Genomic DNA, 21,788 nt, shown 5'->3' with positions numbered 1-21,788 from the left:
TTCTTTAAAGCTGAGTAATACTCCATCATATTTTCTTTATCCATTAATCTGTGCAAGGACACCTAGGTTGGTTCCATAGTTTAGCTATTGTGAATTGAGCTGCTATAAACAAACAAGTCTTTGTATAGATATATATTTTTTATTTATCTTGAGAAAATACCGGAACAGAATTGCTGAGTCATGTGTTACTATATGTTTACATTTTTAAGGAACTATCAAACATTTTTTTCAAAAGCATCAGTACTATTTTCATACCCCTAGAAATGTCTCATAGTTTCAAATGTTCCATATCCTCATTGGTGAAAATACCAGTTTTACTTACTATAACTTTGTAATATGTTTTTAGATTCAGAGTTTGATTTCTTTCCTTTATACTTTTTATGTCCTTCTTATTTTTATTTATTTATTAAATACACATTCCTCTCAACTGCACATGGAACATTCCCCAGAATTGATTATGTTAGGCCACAATTGAGTCTTAACAAGTTTTTAAAAGTCAAAATCCTATCAGTTATTTTTTCGATCACTATAAATGAGACTGGAAATCAACAAGAGAAGGAATTCTTGGAAACACATGGAAATTAAACAACATGCTCCTGAATATCCAGTGAGTCAATGATCAAACAAAAGAAAAAAATAAAATATTTCTAAAGAAAAATGAAACTGGATAGACACCACACCAAGAGTTAGGGAATATGCAAAAAGGAACACTAAGGGGGAAGTTTACGGTAATAAATACCTACATCAAAATGTAGAACTGTCTCAAGTAAAGAACATAATTGGGCATCTGAAGGAACTAGAAAACAAGAAGAAACTTCTCTTGGTAGATGTTAACCAGTTTCTGTAGCAGCTGATGTCTTAATTGACAACACTTGGAAACAACCAAACATACCTCAACTTTGAAACACTCATACAATGAAGTTTTCTCCTTTTTTTCCACTCATTTTTATTGGTGAATTATAATTGTACTTATTGATGGGATCTGTTGCTACATATTTGTACATACACACAATATAATATTGTAATTTTGCCCCACATTTCCCCCTCCCTCCCTGCCTCCCACGCCTTAGTTCCTCGGATTTATAGAATATCCATCCCCACCTTTGTTTTCCTTCTCCTCCTTTAATTTGAAAACCTAACATGCCTGCCAAGATTAAAGAACGTGGCTCTTTTGTAGGCTAGACTGAAACTTAATTCTTCCAGTTTTAATGAAACATAAACTGTAGGGACCAGGAAAAGAAACTTACCAAAAACATAACTTTCATTTAGTCTCTGTCAGGTGCAGTGACCGAGGAAATTGAGACATTTCTTGGATCACTTTCAGCCTTTTGCTGAAGGAGGGACTCCTCAAAAGTGGGAACAGTCCTGGACCCCAGAACTGAAAAACTCATATGGGGATGTGGTGTTGCCCCAGAGTGAGTTCCCAAAACACTGTAACAGTCTTCATGTGACAGACCCTGTCTCAGTCCTCACAAGGATGATGATTATCTTAATCATTTGAGGATCAGGGTCCTGACACAGGAAGAGATTATGAAAAAGGGCCTCTTAAAGTCACCTCTCTTGAACTAAAGCAGAGGCTCTCAGTGGCTACACGATGTTACTTCTGACATCTCCAGGGATTGCTGAGGACAGCTGTAGGAGTCCTGCAGGGCCCGCTGGAGAACCAGCTTGAGGGTCTGCTTCTGCCGCTGCCTAAAGGAGCCAACAAAAAAGTAAATGATGGGGTTGGCAGAGCTGTTAACACAGGACATGGCAAGTGCCATCAGGAAAAAACTACAAGGTAACGGACTAATATCATTATGAAACCAAAATAGTAGGAACCAGTAAATACCCAAGGGCACTGCCAGGAGGAAGAAAACCAGGGCAGTGAGCAGGATGGTCACGTAGAGCCTCGTCAGCAGCATTTGCCTGGAGCTACAGAGGATTCTGACTAATAGCACTAGACTGGAAAAAAGGAGAATCACAACTAAGATAATCAACCATGCAGCAATGATGAAATCAAACGCCTGACACCTAGCATTGTCAGAATCCCTCAACAAAAAACCACAATAGTCCCCTTCCAGGATGCTCAGCAGCAGGGACAGGGCCCAGAGTAGAGCACACGTGATAGTTGACATGTGTCTCGGTCGATGGTAGCGATACCAGACGGGGCACAAGACGGAAAGACAACGTTCAGTGCTAATGGAGCTGAGCATGCTCAGGCCTGCAATGTAATAAAAGATCATTACAGTGTTTAAGAATTCTGGGACCGAGATTGAGAATGAATGAAAGAAGTTGATAAATGTCACCAGCGATCCTATAATGTGGCAGCAGAGGAAGAAGAAGTCAGCCCCAGCCAGGTTGAGAACGTAGATGGAGAAGGCGTTCCTGCATATGCAGAAGTACAGGAGCCAGATAACAGCCGCATTTCCGGCCAGCCCAACCGTGGCAATGATGAAAGTCAGCGAACGCATGATAAGTTTCTCCTGGCTGCACTCTTGAGGAGGAGGTTGGTCACTTCCATTCATTATTGTGATTTCAGTCCACAAGGCTGGAATGGTTGGATCCATAGTCAAAAACCCTCCACTGGTACCCCTGAGAACACAAACAGAAGTGAGCAACCAACTGCTACAGCTCTGATTCTCAATACCACCCTGCTATGTGGGGATTGCTGTCACTGTTACAGGGAGTGAAACAGAAGCTTGCAGAGATTAGGTGATTTATCAAAGACTGGAAACACCTATAAATTTGGCTTCAAATTCAATTCTGCTGCAGCTTGCTGAGCTAGCCCGAGACTCTCTCTAGTACAAGACAGGTCCTCTACCAACATGGGAAAATTCTAGGATCTCAACATTCCCACACACTGTCCTAGGCCATGCCATGACCACAGGAAGGCAGGAGGAGAAAAGGCAGGTACATGCCGTGGGACAGCAACAGAGCTCTGGGATGAGCAAGCCTTTCAAACTAGATGCAGATTTCCTCTCAAGAAAGGAAGAAGACAAGAAAAGACGACAAGAAAGCAGGAGCCCCAGACATGACCCATGGCCACCTTCAGTAATTGAGAGCAGGAGAGAGAAGAGATTATGACTCAGGATCACAAAGGGAATGTGACATCTTGCTGGGAGGGGTGTATGGATGGCCAGTCCTCTTGTGCTAGAAATGGCACAGTGGATCAGCTTTACAAAGACAAGATTCAATTTTCTCTTGCCTATTTCTGTGTCCTAAGTGCCCAACTGTATTTGAGAATCACAAAACATGGCCAATAAATTTGTATTGAACAAGTGAATGAATGAGTAAAAGGAGAGACTAAGGGCAACTAAAAATTAGGTTGACTATAACACATACATTTAAAAAAAAAAACTGGAATTCCTTGCCTTGTTTTCTTTTTTTTATTAATTTTTACAGACTGCATTTTTGATTCACTGTACACAAATGGGATGCAGGTTTTCATTTCTATGGTTGTATACTATGTAGATTCACACCATTCTTGTAATCATATATGCACATAGGGTAATGATATCTGTCTCTTTCCATTATCTTTCCATCCCCTGCCCTCTCCCCGATTCATTTCCCTTTACACAATCCAACCTTCCTCCATTGTTTTCTTACCCCTTCACTCCCCCATTTTGTATCATCATCCACTTATCAGAGAAAACATTTGACCTTTGGGTTTTGGGGACTGGCTTATTTCACTTAGCATGATATTCTCCAAATCCATATAAATGCCATAAATTTTTTATGGCTGAATAATATTCTATTATGTATATATACCACAGTTTCTTTATCCATTCATCTATTTAAGGGCATCTAGGTTGGTTCTTTAATCTAGTTGTAGTGAATTGAGCTACTATAAACATTGATGTGGCTGTGTTACTGTAGTATGCTGATTTTAAGTCCTTTGGGTATAAACCAAGGAGTGGGATAACTAGGTCAAATGATGGGTCCATTCCAAGTTTTCTGAGAATCTCCATACTGCTTTCCGTAGTAACACATACATTTTTGAGTGAAGTTAATCAACAAAAAATGTGCACGTAGAGAATGAATATGTCATTCTTCATGATCCCTTCTGTTAAAAGCTCTGGTGCACTTGAAGGAATTCCTTATGCCTACAAAACTAGCTAAAAAAAATGGTGGTCAGTGTCATGTCTCCATCCTGGGAAGGGCCAGTACATGACTTTACTGAGCACCTAGAAGAGTATAAGCCCATTGCTTAGGGAGGTGATTCAGTGATGAACTGAATTTCTTGTACCTTTGAGCAAGTTTGGGAAAGGAAAGAGAGAAGCAGCAAAGAGTCTGAAAAGAAGGAATTGAGACATGGAGATATCTAAGGGTGGTTAATAAGTAACTTGCTATGAGGTATATAATATAAAACACACTATCTCTCTCATGAAATTTGAGTAGTGTTCTTTGTAGTTTTAAATATTTTTATAAGCATATTCTCTGCTAGCATTTTTTAAAAATGTTCTTTTGTGAAGAGTTGTCAGTGATAAGAGAAAATCATGTACAATTTAGGTTGGAACAACTCATAAGTAAGTGAATAGTAATAGCAGTTGGCAAAGTGATTAATTCATCTTTTTATTTTTCTGAATAGTCATATGAGGCAAGTTATTATTCATGTTCCCATCCTACATATGAGAAAATGGAGATAAAAGGTAGTTGTGAAGTTTGTTCTTTGTCTCAGTCCAAAAAGTGGTAAAGTGTGTATGTGAACCCACAAGTACACCTTTCACCAGTCCTACAGCCCCACTTCCAGGGTGATCTACTGACTACACAGACGGAGAATGAAACTACTGTTTCTTAGAAATTTAGAAATGGCATTTCATATATCTGTCTTATCAAAATAAATAGGCAAATTTTGGAAATAGCAAGGAAGAACAACCAAGACATATGAAAAACAGAGGTGGGTGGAAGACCACAGAGAAGAGAGCTTAACATCCAGGAATCCCTTTGTGATTCTGAAAAGGCCCTTATTTATCCAAATTTCCCAAGGTTTACGCAGGACAGAAAGGTCCTAATGGAAGATGAGAGGATCTTCAGAGCATTGAGTACTGCTGTATCCATTCATCACATGTTCTCATAGTTCCTACAGACCTGGTTGACCTGAGGAGGTTGTGATTGAATGATCACAGTCTCTGGTGTTCTCCCTCTCTTTTTGTTCATGGCACTGAACAGAGATCACAGTTCCGTTTTCAAAGTATAAGTCTTATTTTCCCTCTTTGGTCTCTCACATTATACTCAATACTCTCTATCTCTCATATGTATACCTGCTTGGTTCTCAGTGTTGTTTTTTTTTTTTTTTTTTTTTTTGTTCACTATTATGTTTCTGATTTCTAGCCCAGGTACTTCACATACCATTAATTATAATATTCCCATTTATAACAGAAGAATCTGAGACTAAACAAATGCAAAATATATTCAAGTTCATAGAGTAAAGATAAAATTCAAAAGAAATTGGAGTCTCCTGGAACACTGTTCAAGGTTTTATCATTGTTCTCTGTTCCTTATGAGGGGAGTTCCAAAGAAAAATCTTGCTTTATGGACAATGAGAAAACATCAAGGATGTGGAAACCACTAATGACTCCAAACAGCCAACCTCCTGCTTTTTCACATAACAATGCTAAGAGTTGTAGACTGTAGTCCCAGCCTCCCTGGCTATTGATGGCAGCACATCGCTGAGCATTGGTAAATGGGAAGTGGGCAGAAGTGATGTAAGAAACTCCTGGAGTCTGCCATTCTTTCCTTTTTCCCTTAAGGCTGGAATGATGATGTATTTGAAGGACATGAAAACCCATGAGCACCTCTCTAGAGAGGGAAATAGCAAACTGCAGGTTTACATGGTGTCTGCCACAATGGAATTGCCAGTCTGGGTCTGATCAACTCTCTCACTCTCTTGTTTAAACTACTACTGTAACAGGTTCCTTTTTGTCATATCAAATATCATAAACTTAAAATACTTATAAGGGGAGTGAAGGGAGGGGAAGGGATATGAGGCTAGGAAGGATAGTAGAGTGAAACAGACATTAATACTTCATGTACATGTATGACTGCATGACTGATGTGATCCTACATTTTTCTGATGTGATCAGAAAAATGAGAAATTACACTGCATTTATGTATAATCTATCAAAATGCATAAATTCATTCTACCGTCATGTGTAACAAATTAGAACAAATTTTCAGAAATTAAAAAATACTTATAAACTCCTTTCTTCATTATATGCTATTTCCAAGTCATTTATGGTAGTGAGCTATTACTTGAAAGAAAGAGCCAACATACAGGGAGATACAAATAAACATTCAAACAAACTAGGAGGAGATAAATGAGGAAATGATTCTATCACTTTGTGAGAGAAAAATTCCCAAGAAATGCGAAGTGTGAAAAAGCTTTACAAAGAGATGGAATATACCCCATTTGCTATCAGAATGCTATGTTCACCCTTCTCTACCTTCTTCTCCATCCTAGGAGGAGACATTTACATGTGCCAATAAGGGGATCCTTTTGCTCCAACTTCTGGTTGCATTTGCTCAAAAGGACGCATTGAAAGGTGATTGAAGGGCAAGGGGAGAGTAATTTGGAGATTTTAAATTTCCTGGTCCTTTATGCTAGGCAGTGAGTGGGCAGTGGCAGTGTTACTGTGTTACTAAGGACACAGATTCTATGTAGTACATTTCCTAGGACCATCACCAAAAAGACAGCTAGATATTCAGCCATCTCTAAGTCCCAGTGACTTCTCCTTCTGGTTTTCTTTTAAAACCTGTTGATTTCAAGTTCCATGATATCACTTTACTTGGTGGGAGTAAGGTAAGGCTCACCATCCCTTGCAACCTCTCCAAATCTATCCATATTGGTACATTTTCCCTTATTAGACTTCTCAGTTATCTCATTTTAGGCCATCTACTTCCTACAGAGACTCTGAGAGGTACATAAAGCAAAGAAAAAATGATAAAGGAAGAAAACAAGTGACAAATTTATTCACAGGAATTAGTTTGGAAAAGCACACATGTACACCATCCTACTTCCTTGGTTAAGGAAAGCAGAAGATTTCCCAGTATGTCAGTAAATTTGGAGAGTTGTAATGAATAGAGAAATGAGCAGATGTTCCAAGAACAGGGAAGGGTCCAAGTTTACAGCTTTCATTCTTCCCACAGTTAACTGCCAGCACCAAATTTACAAAGAGGGAGCTTCAAGTCTCCTGACTGTTCCAGTTCTAACCCCAGTGGATTCCCTCATACACCAGGCCAAGGTGAAGTTATTTGTATATGAAGTAAAAGGAAAAAGTCAAGAATGATTTGGAAATAAGTTCTTGCTAAATTCTTACCTTTCTTCTATTCTTTTGCCAGAGGTGTAAGCTGTGTTGAAGGGAAGAGCTTCCTGGGTTCACAGTCACTCAAAGATACTTCTCTGCCCTGGAGACTGCAGAATCTGAGTGAGGTCCCGGTGCTCCAATGATTAACAAGATACCAGACAGCCCTGTGATTTCCTGCCCAGTGCTGCTGACAAATGAGAGTGTAGAGTCTGTTGAGTCATGTTCCTCACAAGATGTTTCTTGACATTTGGTCAAACTCTGCTCCTACCTCTCAATCTCTGCCCATTCCCACCCAATCAGGTCTCCTTCTCTGGAATTAATTTTGTTTTGGTATTTCTTGCTGCTAACTGACCACGAATTCCAAGTAATATGAACTTGTACGGAGAGGCCACGTAACTAAAAATAAATCACATTTAACTTACTTGCCATCTGAGGTCCTCCATGCCCTGGCCCATTCTTCTTCATTGTCACAGCAGTCACACATGCTGGTTGACTAATTCTTTTTGAATACTGAAGTGCATCACACAGAAGGGGGAAGTCTTTCTAAATCCTATTCTTCAGAATCAACATCTTCATTTAACTATTTTTCTTGATTTTGTTAGTTATGGTTACAAATTTGAATAGTAAACTTACATTTTGTGTATTTTATATCCATTCATCTATATTAAAGATAGTATCAATTGCTTTCCATGAAAGATACAAAGGATTTTAGATATGGTAGAGAATTTGAAAGTAACTAGCGATGTAAAATAGCTATGATAAATATTCTAAAGACTCTCATGGAAAATGTGGACAGTGTGTAAAAATAAGTGGATATGACACACAGAGAAGAAACTCTAAGAGTAAATGATAAGAGAAAAAAATCACTGTAACAGAAATGAAGAATGTCATTGAAGAACTCTCATCAGTGTACTGTGCACAACCTAGAAAAAGATACAATGGACTTGAAACTATAGACTCATGGAAGGAAGGTGATAGGAATTTCCCAAACACAAAAGTGAAGATTCAAAAACAAAGACTTGGAGAAAAAAATACACAGAATATTTTAATTGTTTAACATATTCATATTCAAAATAAAAGAAGGAAATGATAGAAAAGAAAGGGAAATGTTTAGAATAATACTGGTTGAGATTTTTCAAATTTTTGTCAAAACACCTAGCCATAAATCCAAAGCTAAGAAAATACCAAGCAGGATAAATACAACAAAAACCAACATCTATATCTAGGCATATTGGATTCAAACTGCAGAACATGAAAGACAAAGAAAATCTTGAAAGACACCAGAGGAAGCCTCTTACATATGAAAGATAAGGAAAATAATTACATCAGACTTCTCTTCAAAATCCAAGCAGCAAGGAAAGAATGGAGTGAGATATTTAAAGTGTTGTGAGAAAATGGTCTCCAACCCAGAACACCAGGCCTAGTTAAATCATCCTTCCATATTGAAGGAAAAAAGGACTGTGTAAAACAAACAAAAATTGAATTTGTTATTGGTATACCTGTATTGCTAGAAATCTTCTTTAGAAGATCTTAATTGGCATATAGTAATTATATACACTTATGGCATATTTCTATAGCATTTCCATACATGTATACAATGTGTAATAATCACATCAGTATAATTGATCTGTCACCTCAGATGTACATCTTTCTTTGTGTTGGAAACATTCAAAATCCTATTAATTATTTTAAAATACTCAACTAATTGTTTTCAACCACAGGTATCACACTGTGCCTCGAACCTAAGAAGTTATTCCTCCTATCCATTCCATTTACTTCCATCTCACCACTCCTCCTTTCTCTATACCTTTCTCAGGCTCTGGTAACAAGTATTACATTCTCTATATCCTTGAGATCAACTTTCATGCAGGTAATATTGGGGATATAGCTCAGTTGGTAGAGTGCTTGCCTTGCATGCACAAAGCCCTGGGTTCAACCCTCAGCACCACCAAAAAAACAAACAAACAAAAAAAGAAATATTAAAGGAGTTTTCCTCAGAGAAATGAAAATCATTCAAAAAAGGAATAAATGAAGTTAAAATAATATCATTTATTTTTCTTATTCTTAACAGATCTGAAAGATATTATTTTGTTCAAAATAATAAGAGCAACAATATTGAATGATTATCACTTATGGGAAAATGAAAAATGTATGACAGTGATGTTATAGGGGCTAGGTAAGAGTAAATGAGAATACCCTGTTATTGTAATTGAACTATTCATGAAGAAGTGTATTATTAATTGAAAGTGGTCTTAGATTAGTCATAAATGTGTGTTGAGAATACTAGAGTAATCATTAAAATAATTTTAATAGAAGAATAATGAATATGGTAAGAGAGAAGAGAAAAAGAATCATATAAAATGATCAATTAACCCAAAAAAGTCAAAGAGTATAATAAAAAAGATGAGGGTAATTAATAGACTACAGTTGCATATATGGTAGACTTACTGATTATAACAATCATTTTAAGTGTAAATGGTTTACAATAGCAATTTTAAGACAGAGACCGTGTGAGCATTTAAAAAAATCTAACTATATGTTGGCTACTAGAAAAATACCTTAAATATAAAGACACAATAGATTTAAAGAAAGAGATAGAGAAAATGCACCCCTTCTTTCTTTTGAAAGTCATATCAATTCTAGACATAGCACACTTCAGAAAAAAGAAAATTATCAAGGATATCGGAGTCAGTGACCCCATAATAAAAAAGTCAGTTCTCTAAGAAATCATAATTTCGAATTGCATAAACCTAAAAACAGAATGACAAAATGTCTGAGACAAATTCTAATAGAAAGGCAATGAAGAAATAATCTACTCTTAGATTTGAAAGTTTTATCATTCCTCCTTTAATAATTGTCTAATCCAGCAGGCAAAAATTTGTAGGAATTGAATAGTTGAAATTGAAGAGCATCTTCAGTCAATTTGATCTGACTGACATTCAAAAGTTTGATCCAATGATTATAATACAACTACTGAAGTTCACAAGAAACATTCATCAAGATCAACCACAATCTAGGCAGAAAAACATACCTTAACCAATTTGAATAACAGAAATCATACAGTGTATTTGCTTTCAGGCAATAGTGTAATTGAGAGATCAGTAACAGAAAGATAACTGGAAACACCCAAAATATTTAGAGGTTAAATGACAAACTTTTATATATCACAAGAGTTAAAGAAGAAGTTTCAAGAGAAATTGACATTTTTTCAACTAAATGAAAAAAATTATTCTTAAATTATCAAAATTTGGTGGATGATGTAAACTAGTCCTTGGGAGGAAATCGTTGCATAGAATAATTTCTTTGCACACAGTAGCAAAGAAAAAGACAAAGAAATTTGAATAAATATCTTTGGAGGCATAGCACTTGCCTCCTTCTCCACAGAAAATAAAATTGACAATAACAACAAAAAGAAAGAAAAACTAAAACACTGGAACTCAGTAAGGGAGACATGGGAATGTTGCAGTATACAGAGACCTGGGTGTCAACATAGACAAACAAGCACATCAGCCACTGTGACCACAGACCATAGCCAAGGGGACTCTCCACTGCAATGGAAGGGTAGATGGGAGAGCCCCAGCAGACTCTATCTCCCTGCATTCTGGCTACTTGACAATCCTGTCTACAAGTGGTTTCCATCGTTGTCACAGGTTCAGAGTCCAGTAAGGGGAGTTCCTTAGGGTAGGCATGGTATTTTTGCTACGAGAAGGAACTCCCGTTGTCTCCCTGCCACACCCAGAGCACAGCCTATGGTAGTGTAGTGCCACCTTGAGAAAGAGTTCACACTGCCCTAGGGAACAGGAGATGTACATCCCCATCCCCACAGCTACACAAACATTCTATCACACTAGCAAAAAGGAATGCAGCCTCACAAATGCAACTAGACTCAGCAGTACAAATGTGACCCCAGCACCCTAGCCTATGCAGTGCCCTACATTATAGGGGACAAGGGCTTCAACACAGCGGGAGAGGTGCTATCCCCAGCACTGTAGAAGCCTTGATGCTTACCCACTTTATGTTTGGAGCCCATTCTCTCCCCACCTGCTCCTGCCCACCACCTCCCAGAGCATTGTGGGATTCCCCTGGGATATTATATATATATGTGTGTCCTCTTGGATTCCACAGTGGAACTCTGCAGCCCCATTACTGCTGCCTGTCCACTGGGACCTGCATGCCACTGCCAAGGTGGAAAATGACGACATCATACCCCAATTGTTGACGCCAGTGATTACAGAAGACACTACAGGAAAAATACATCCTGGTGTCCACCTGCGACCCTCGTGGAAGTAGGCTACCAAACCAGCTATTAAAATTGGAAGAATTGATGAGAAATGGCTGCATTTCTAGACACATATAACTTACCAAACCTTCAAGACATGGAAAGTCTGAACCTAAGTGTATCAAGTAAGGAGATTGAATCACTCATATTAAGTCTTCCAACAAAGAAAAGCCAGACTTAGGTGGTTTCACTGATGAATTCCACCAACTACTAAGAAAAAATACAAATTTTTATCAAACATTTCAAAAAAAAATTGAAAAGGAGGAAACTCTTCCAAACTTATTGTATGAGGTCAGCATTAACAATATGTAAAAGTCAAACAAGTACCAAACAAAGAAAAATATAGATCAATACCCCTGGTGAACATAGTTTCAAATTTCTCAATGAAATATTAGCAAATTAAATCAAATAATACATTTAAAAAATCATCCACTGGGCTATGGTTGTGACTCAGTGGTAGAGTTCTCACCTAGCATGCATGAGGCCCTAGGTTCAATACTCAGAACCACATAAAAATAAAATAAAGGTATTATGTCTGCCTACAATTTAAAAAGTATAAAAAAATCATCCATTATTATCAAGTTGGATTTATCCAAGGAATGAAAGGATCATTCAAAATTGAAAATCAATAAATGGAATATATCACATGAATATATGACATGAATAATAAAATTTTATCATCACCTCAATAGATACAGAGAATGCATTTGGTAAAATTCAACAGTTCTTCATGATATAAACTCTGAATGAGTTAAGTATAAGAAGAATGAGCCTCAATATAATAAAAACTACATATAACAAACTCACTGCAAAACATCATGCTTAACATAGAAAAAGCCAAAAGCATTTCCTCTGATATCTGAAACCAGATATGGGTGTGCACTCTGATTACTCTTATTCAATATACTGCTGGAAGTCTTAGCCAGACAGTAATTAGGATAAAGAAAAAAATTAAAGACATACAAATATGAAGGCAGAATGTCAAATCATAGTTTTGCAGGTGATATGATTTTTATAGGTAAAAACCTAAAGACTCCACCAAAAACCTATCAATATTGTTATGGTTTAGATTTGAGGTGTCCCCCAAAAGCTCATGTGGGAGACAATGCACAAATGTTCAGACATGACAAGATGATTAGATGATGAGAGATGTAATCTGATTAGTGGATTAATCTACTGATTTGGATTAATTTAGGTGGTAATTTTAGGCAGGTGTAGGGGGGACTAGAGGAAGTAAGACACTGGGGCCATGCCTTTAGGGTTAATATTTTGCCCCTGATGGATGGAGTTCCTCCCTGCCCCGTGGCTGCCATGAGCTGAGCAGCGTTCCTATGCCACACTCTTCCACCAGATGGTCTGTCTGATCTTGGGCCCAGGGCTATGGAGTCAGCTGACAGTGGACTAAACTTCTGACACCATGAGACAAATTAATTTTTCCTCCTCTAAATTGTTCTTATCAGGTCTTTTGGTCCCAGTGATGAGAAAGATGACTGAAACAGAGAGCGTGTGTTTGAATTTCTGGAGCACGGAATTGTATCTGGAACTTGAAAGATGTTCAGCATCTATTTTTCTCAAGAATCTCCTGCTTGCCACTCTGGAAAGCAGTGTGGAGATTCCTTAGAAAACTTGGAACGGAGCCACCATTTGACCCAGCTATCCCACTCCTTGGCCTATACCCAAAGGACTTAAAATCAGCATACTACAGAGATACAGCCACAACAATGTTCATAGCTGCTCAATTCACAATAGCCAGATTGTGGAACCAACCTAGATGCCCTTCAGTGGATTAATGGATAAAGAAACTGTGGTATAAATATACAATGGAATATTACTCAGCCATAAAGAAGAATAAAATTATGGCATTCGCAGACAAATGGATGAAATTGGAGAATATCATGCTAAGTGAGATAAGCCAATCTCAAAAAACCAAAGGACAAATGATCTCACTAATAAGCGGATGATGACACATAATGGGGGGTGGGAAAGGGGCAAGAATGGAGGAAGGAGGGACTGTATAGAGGGATAAGAGGGGTCGGAGGAGTGGGGGCAAGGAAAAAAAATAACGGAATGAATCAAAAACTATTACCCTAGGTAAATGTATGATTACACAAATGGTATACCTCTACTTCATGCACAACCAGAGAAACAAGTTATAGCCCATTTGTTTACAATTAAAAAATTTTTTTTAATAAAATTAAAAAAAAAATCTCCTGCTTGAAAATCACAGTTGTCAGACACCTTGAAAAGAGTGGCTCAGTCATCTGGTCTCACTGAGTTCCTGCAGCCACCACCACTCAAAAGACCAGAGGATTTCCTCTACAGTAGACCAATCTGAGGAAAGCCTTGCCCTTTGCCCTTTAATTTTAGCTTTACTAATTTCCCCTGAGGAGAAGATGGAGGGAAGACAAAGGCTTATCCAAGAGCCTCTCTTATTTCTATACCAGTGATGGATTTACCTTAGTAACATCTTGAGGTTCAGCATAGAGGATATCTAGGAGTTTTCTTTAGGAAGAGAGAAAAGATATGGAAGTCCTTCTTAGCACATTTTGGGAGCCGTTACTCTTGGCTGTTTATGCATGAATTAAGCAAATATTTAAACCTAGTCGCTCAAGCTCTGTGCTAATTCCATGCATAACAAACACCTTTTAAATAAATATCTGTCTAGGAGACTAGGAAATATATTGATTGATTCCAGAAATGCTGAGTCCTTACAGTCTTTCACTGACTCTACTGCACCTGGGCTGTGCACTACCTTACAGTACCTGGAACTTGGAAGATGCTTTAAAAGGACAACATGGATCTGTCTTCAATTCTGCTTATGCTGGTTGAATTTGTCAATATAACTGCCTAATTTATCATAACAAAATATAAATCAACAAAGTAAGTCGTAGTACAATGAAAGCTAATGTAAGTGTTAAAAAACTAAAAGGAAGATTCAAAATTACTTTTAGTCAAATAGTTGCAAGCCTGAAAACTATACTACCATGGAAAAAATTTGTGAACATCTAAGAATATCCTTGTGCACTGTGCTCTCTCTATAATGATAAGATCTCCTCTCCATTACAAACAATCCGGACTGCATATAATAGGAAATACCTGATGAATGTGAGTCCTGAAAGATAGAGAGGCTAGAAATCTATTTGCTGAACCCTACTCAAAAAAATGTCATTCACTCTTCTTCATTTTTGGTGACCATCAGGCAGGAGGAGAAGCACTGCCATTGCAAATCACAACCTCACAAGCAGAGAGCCAGGAATTGAAGAGTTCAAATCCCTCTCTTCATGCCCTTCAGTCTCCTGGCAGCATCTCCCACACATTCCAACTGAATTTCCCAGAATGGGGATGACAGGTTGTAGACGTCCTCCCATATCCTCCTCTGGACAACCAAGGTTGTGGGAGCTTTTATATATATGGACAAGCCCTCGTGTCAGATGCATTCACTTCTAGGTGCCTCTCTGTACCCCAGAGAAGGATGTGTCTTCACTTGAGGGTCCTTGTGAGTTCTCTGGCCTCTAAGGCTTGGCTGCCCTTGCAAGGCAGGGGAGAGCTTCTATATTCTCATCTCTTTCTGACTTGGCTTCCAAGCATCTCTTTTTTGCCCCTTTTCTCTTTCTTCCCTTCCTCTCATTTCTGAAGTTTGTTTATGCTATATTTTTTAAATACACAATTTTGATGGACATCTTGGATTTAACTTGGTAATTACTCCTCTGCTTCCCCAACCCCATGTAGATGTAATCAACAGTTCTGTGGTGCTGGGTCAGTAGGGCCAAACAATGGGCCCTGAGGCAGCTCTACTGAGTTCAGTAGGACCAGGAGAAATCACTCATTCTCTCTGTGCTTTAGTTTCATCCTCTGTAAAATGGAAGTAATACAAATTCTCACCTCAGAGGTCTCTGAAGGAATGCAAGGAGACAATACCTTGTAAACTCTCCATCATCTATTATTATTCACCCAGGTGTGAGCTAGTTCTCTTTCTCTAGTTAAAATATACGCAAGCATGTCTTTCCATTCCAATCCTTGTACTTTTTACTTTTTACTTCTCACTCATAGACTACCCTCACACAAAACTTCTACCTGCAAAGCAAACTCTGTTGGAAGAGAGAATGGGCAAGATTTATATTATACACTTCACAGCACATCACTTAATAGCTTTCCTTTAGATATTTGCATACTTCAAAAATCTTTCACTGGCACTCAGACCTTATCTTTGCTTATTCCTCTACCCTATGAATTGCTGGGCAATTCAGTTCAAACGTAAATCTTAACCTCATACTCTGCACCAAAATGTTACAAGTACCCAGCAAAGTCATTTTTGTTCCTTGCTTTTACAGCACATCAGTGGTTCATGTCAGTTATTTGGATAAGCGTAAGTAAATCTTCTAAACACACTCATGATGAACGAAATTTTCTTCATGTGACCTTACCTGAATGTTCTAAGTTCTTTAGTAGTATTTCATTTTTAAATTGTTTTTATTTTATTTATTCTAAGTTGTTGTACATGACAGTAGAATGCATTTATACATTTTGATAGATCATATATAAACAGAGTGTAATCTCTCATTTTTCTAATTATACATATTATAGGATCATATTGGTCATGTAATCATACATGTACATGAGGTAATAATGTCTGTTTCACTATACTATCATTTCTTCCGCCATACCTCTTCCCCTCCCTTCACTCCCCTCTACCTAATATAAAGTAACTCTATTCTTCTCTATCCCCCCACCTTACTGTGAATTAGCAACCAGAGAAAATATTCAGCCTTTGGTTATTTGGGTTTGGTTTATTTCACTTAGCATTGATATTCTTCGACTCCATCCATTTACCAGAAAATGCCCGTATTCATTCTTCTTTAAAGCTGAGTAATATTCCATTGTGTGTGTGTGTGTGTGTGTGTGTGTGTGTGTGTTGGGTGTGTGTGTGTATATCACATTTTCTTTATCCATTCATCTGTTGAAGGCATCTAGGTTGGTTCCATAGTACAGCTTTATTTGGCCATTTAACCCAAGTCTTCTGTTACCATTAGTCTCCTTGTTCATGTATCCATTCACTAAATAACCATTGTGAATACAGTGTGTAACAACAGATCTAGACAAGGGGTTATGAATAGTGCTGCTGTCCACCGTGGTTGACACACTGAGCCATTTCTATGACACACTTAGTCATTTCTCACCTACCAGACCCAACCATCCTCACGCCTGTCCTACCAAGAGGCCACATTCCTTTCAAGTCCCCAAAGAAGTCTTTTTTCTCCCACATACAACACTTTTAGTCATGAGTGTGGTCTGGGACCATCTTTGCTTCTTAAAAATTCTTAACCTGAGAGAAGAATTCTGATCCAGGACAGGATAATGCCTTTGTCCACAGTCCTTTCCTGATATCTCAGATCCTATCCCAGACTTCCTTCCTCAAGAAATTCTGGAGACATGGCATAACCTCTGGCAGAAATGGGAGGGGTCAGTGTGCATGACTGCACTACAGAATATTCCTGTCAGTAGATGAACCTGTGCAGTAGTAGCCAGCACAGCATTTAGAGATGACATGAACTGGGTTTGAAATGGGTTTGAGTCCAGGACCCAGGACTCCCTGATCTTTTTAAAAATAATATTTGCAAGCATTTGTTTCCTCTCTGTAACACAAGGGCAGTAATTCCCACATAGCAGGGTGGTCCTGGGAATCAGGTCTTATGCAGCAGGAACTCATGACTTCTTTATGTTCGTAACAGCACCAGTGAAGGGTTTGTGAGCATAGGTCCAACCATCCCAACCAAGGGGACAGAATTCACAATGGTGAGTGGAAGTAATTGGACTTTTCCTCAACCTGTCAACCTATGGTCCATCCAGGGCTTGCCGACCCTCATCATTTCCCTGGTCCAATTGGCAGGAAACGCAGTTGTGCTCTGGCTTCTGGGCTTCCGAATACACGGGAACGCCTTCTCAGTCTACATCCGCGACCTGGCGGGAACCGGCTTCCTATTTCTGTTTTCATGTTATAACTTCTCTGAATGAACTCACCCACACTTTGGTTTCCATTCTCAACTTCATCCTCAAGCACTTATCCATTGCGGTGAACTGTTCCTACCTTACAGGCCTGAGCATGCTCAGTGCCATTAGCGCTGAGCACTGCCTGTCATTCTAGTGTCCCATCTGGTACCACTGCCATCGCCCGAGACACACATCAGTTGTCATATGCGCCCTACTCTGGGTCCTGTCCCTGCTGTTGAGCATCCACTGTGAACCCCTATTTAAGGATTTAGACTTCTATTGGCGTCCGACGTTTTATTTCATCACAGCTGCATGACTGCTTTTTTTACTTACCGTTCTGTCCAGGTCTAGCCTCACCCTGCTCGTCAGAATCCTCGGTGGCTCTCGAGGGTGCCACTGACCAGGTTGTATGTGACCATTGGGCTCACAGTCCTGGTCTTCCTCTTCTGTGGCCTACCGATAGGCATCCTGGAGTTTCTATGGCTCTGGATTCATAAAAACTATATAATTCTGGATTTTTCTAAGAGTACTGCTTTATTTCTGTGTGGTATTAAGAGTGGTGCCAACCCCATCATTTACTTCTTTGTTGGCTCATGTAAGTGGGGGCAGCATGGTCAGCAGCAGTGACAGTCACTCAAGTTGGTTCTGGAGAAGGCCTTCCAAGACATACCTGAGGTGGAGAAAAGCAGAGAAAGCCTTCCTGGGAAACTATGAAGAGTCCAGCATCCTCTTAATGTAGTGATTCTGCATCTTCAAGGTTCCTTCAAAGAAGTGGTATGTCAGGAAGTGTCTCTGGAACTTGACATTGATATAGATGTATGTAGAGAGAGAGAGAGAGAGCGAGAGAGAGAGAGAGAGAGATGCCATTTATTGATGTGTTATCTGTGGCTGCTTTCACACAACCACGGCAGAGATAAATAGTTGTAACAGAAATCAAGTGGCTGCAAAAACTAAAATATTCATTAACTTGTTCTTGCTGGTGTGGGTATGAACCTTGCACAATCATAAGTTTTATTTAGTCTGTATAAAACTTTTTTCCATTGGTCTCAGGCTGGTACTAAAGACTATAAGACAAGCTAGAACCAAGGAACCTGAGTCAAGACCCATAAGAACCAACTAGAACCCCTATCAATCTCTTTCAGTATCTGTGAGCTTGATGATATTAGTGTTCTGCAGAAGTTGGGTCTCATCATCAGGGAGCTAAACACACACTGGATCCAGCAGTCAGAGAAGTTGAAGAGGTGATGAAGGGTAGGTGGAGCAGCTAGAGGTCTAGCTACTGGCTCATGCCAATGAAGTAGCCAACAGGGAAACAACTCAGTAGCCATTAACAAACCTTCAAAGCCTAAAAACAATATGACTGCTTGCTGGAGGCCATTTATGAACCATGTGTCAGAACTGAGCAATGTTCAAATAATTAGGCAGGGAAGCCTGGTCTTAGGGACTCCCGGTCAGAATTCACTGGTTCAAGAATACCTGATTCAAGTGGCACCCTGTCCTAGCTCACTGCTCAAGCCAAGCACAGCTTTCTGGAGATAGGTGAAACCTGCCAAATGCCAATCAACCTGTTTACTCCCAGACCCCTGCCACACCGCTGAGAAAAATGCACACAAACAAAACTCCTCCCTCTGAAACCTGCCTTTGATGTACTCGCCCTTAAATAAAGAACTGGGGCCTATTCCAGTGGTTCAGTTCCAGTTCATACCAGGACTGGAAGACCCATCAGGTCTCTACTTTATATATCTCATCTTTGGCTTTGTCTTATTTCTTCCTGATTATTTCAGACTTTTTATTTGCCCAGGCAGTTCCTCCTGAGCAGGAACCTGCTGTGTCTGGGTGCTGGCTACCCGCTCAACTACTACTTTGTTTCTCACCACCAAATCTTAAAGCCAACCTAACCTAGGGAAGGAAATCTGGGAAATAAGTTTGGACTGGACAAATAGACACTTTCAAACTATCACAGTCTATCCATTTTCATCCTGGTTTCTACTCACCCTCTTTAAATTAATTCCAAATAAAGATTTTCCCTATCCTGACACAATTGTCTAACATGCAACATGAAGCATGCCATTTCCAAAACCATGTATACATCTTTTCATGGGTTTAATAACTATATATCTTTTGTGAATTGTCTATTCAAGACTGCTGCTCCTTTTCATTGAGTTGTGTTTTTACATTTTTTTTGTTCTAAATAAAAATCCTTTGTCAGATATATATAATATAAATATTTGTCCCAGTCTGAGACTTTCCTATTCATTTTTAAAGTAATCATTTTTAAACAATCTATTTATTGTTGGGATAAAATATACATAATAAAATTGTAAATTTTAACCATTTTCAAGTGTTCAATTCATTGGTGTTAAATATATTCACTTTTAAGTATCTTTTGAAAAGCAGAAATTTTTATCATGAAGTCTAATTTATCAGTCTTTTAATTTTATGGTTAGTGAATTATGTGCATCTAGAATTACAGATGTGCAATACCACACCTGGCTACTTGATGTTTCTCTTTTTTACTGATTATTCTTCCTAGAAATTTAGGAATATCATTAACCTCCTTGCTATCGTATAACTTTGGGCTTTTTTTCCTGTATTATTTGTTTTATATTTCATTGACTTCTGTTTATTGTCTCTTCCTATTTATTTGGGCTTGAAATTCTCTTAAAGCTTAAATCTTTATGTTTAAAATTCTTTGCATTTTAAAGAATTCACCAATGCAGCCATCTGAACCCAAAGCTTTCTTTGTAGAAGACATTTTAATTACACATTTAATTTCCTTAGTCAATAGAAGATTACTTTTGCAATTTCCGTTTATTCTTGATCAAGTTCGGTAAGCTGCATTTCTCAGAGAATAGGTTTTTTTTTAATTGTCAAATTCTGTCAAAATCCTTCAAAACAGCTTTTTGTTATCCCTTCTATAATATTGGAAGTATATATTGTGATGAGTTGTTTTGATTCCTGGTGCAAGTTTTCTTTTCTGTTTCTTTTTCCTTGATTGGTAATGCTAAGAATTCAACAATTTTATGTTTTCCAAAAAAGTTAATTTTATCAGTATGTTATTTTTCTATTTGGAACTTCACTTTTTAGTTTTTGTATTTCTGACTTTTGTAATCTTCTTTCTTTTACTTACTGCATTTTCTTTCTTTTGCTGTTCATTTCCAAGTTTCATTAGATAAGATCTTAAGATATCAATTTCCATACTTTCACTTTTCTAATATAGACATTAAGAGCTATAAATTTCACTTTGCTGTGTTAGATGACTTCAATATTTGTGACATTTGGTATTATTATTCAATTATACGTATGTGATTTCTTCTATAGTAAATGAATTAGAGCATGCTGATTCATTTTCAAATATTTAAATAGTTTCCTGTTACCTATTATTGAACACTAGTTTAATTCCATGGTCAGAGAATCTACCTAAAATGAATTAGTATTTTAAAATGTCTTGAGACTTGTTTTGTATCCATAGTATGTTCTACTTTGAGAAAAAAATTACATAAATTTGAAAACAATGTGTATTTTGCAGTTACTGGGTACATTGTTCCACATATGTCAATTAAGTCAAATAACTTAATAATGTGTAGAAGTCTCATGGATCTGTACAGACTTTTTAAGTTATTTATTTATTTTTAAATTTTTTACAGACTGCATTTTGATTCATTGTACACAAATGAGGTACATCTTTTCATTTCTAGGGTTGTGTATGATGTAGATTCATACCATTTGTGTAATCATACATGTACATAGGGTAATGATGTCTGTCTCATTCCACCATTTTTCATACACCCCTCCCTCTCATTTCCTTCTACATAATCTAAAGTTCCTCCATTCTTCTCTCACTCCCCACCCCCCCCAACCCCCATTATATATCATTCTCCATTTATCAAGGAAAACATTCAGCCTTTGGTTTTATGGGATTGGCTTATTTCACTTAGCATGATATTCTCCAATTCCATCCATTTATTTGCAAATGCCATAATATTATTCTTCTTTATGGCTGAATAATATTCCATTGTGTATATATACCACAGTTTCTTTATCCATTCATCTGTTGTAGGGCATCTGTACAGATTTTTATGTCTGTTTTCTTCTTTTATTAGGAGTTTTGAGTTCAAATCACAATGATGATTTTAGAATTGTGTGTTATTTTTTAGTTATGCTTCCTTTTACTTTGCATACTTGAACTTTATAAGTGCATACATATATAATTTTGCTATGTTCCATATGAATTG

The 21,788-nt window shown here is 37.9% G+C and overlaps 1 protein-coding gene and 1 pseudogene across 1 annotated transcript; one reads left to right on the top strand and one right to left on the bottom strand.

The window, feature by feature from the left end:
• Positions 1-1,071: 1,071 nt before the first annotated feature.
• Positions 1,072-7,386, bottom strand: LOC124960163 (mas-related G-protein coupled receptor member X2-like). Its single transcript, XM_047518734.1, has 2 exons — positions 7,299-7,386; positions 1,072-2,574 (listed from the first exon to the last, which is right to left on the bottom strand). Exon 2 carries the CDS (start codon positions 2,547-2,549, stop codon positions 1,581-1,583), a length of 969 nt encoding a protein of 322 aa, XP_047374690.1. The 5' UTR covers positions 2,550-2,574; positions 7,299-7,386; the 3' UTR covers positions 1,072-1,580.
• Positions 7,387-17,355: 9,969 nt separating this feature from the next.
• On the top strand, positions 17,356-18,180 carry LOC124959472 (mas-related G-protein coupled receptor member X2-like; annotated as a pseudogene).
• The last annotated feature ends 3,608 nt before the right edge of the window (positions 18,181-21,788 follow it).

The sequence above is a fragment of the Sciurus carolinensis genome, chromosome 11 (assembly GCF_902686445.1).
Source record: "Sciurus carolinensis chromosome 11, mSciCar1.2, whole genome shotgun sequence".
NCBI classification, from domain to species: Eukaryota; Metazoa; Chordata; class Mammalia; order Rodentia; family Sciuridae; genus Sciurus; species Sciurus carolinensis.
Note: the sequence above shows the minus strand (reverse complement) of the source record. Positions and strands in the feature narration are given on the sequence as shown.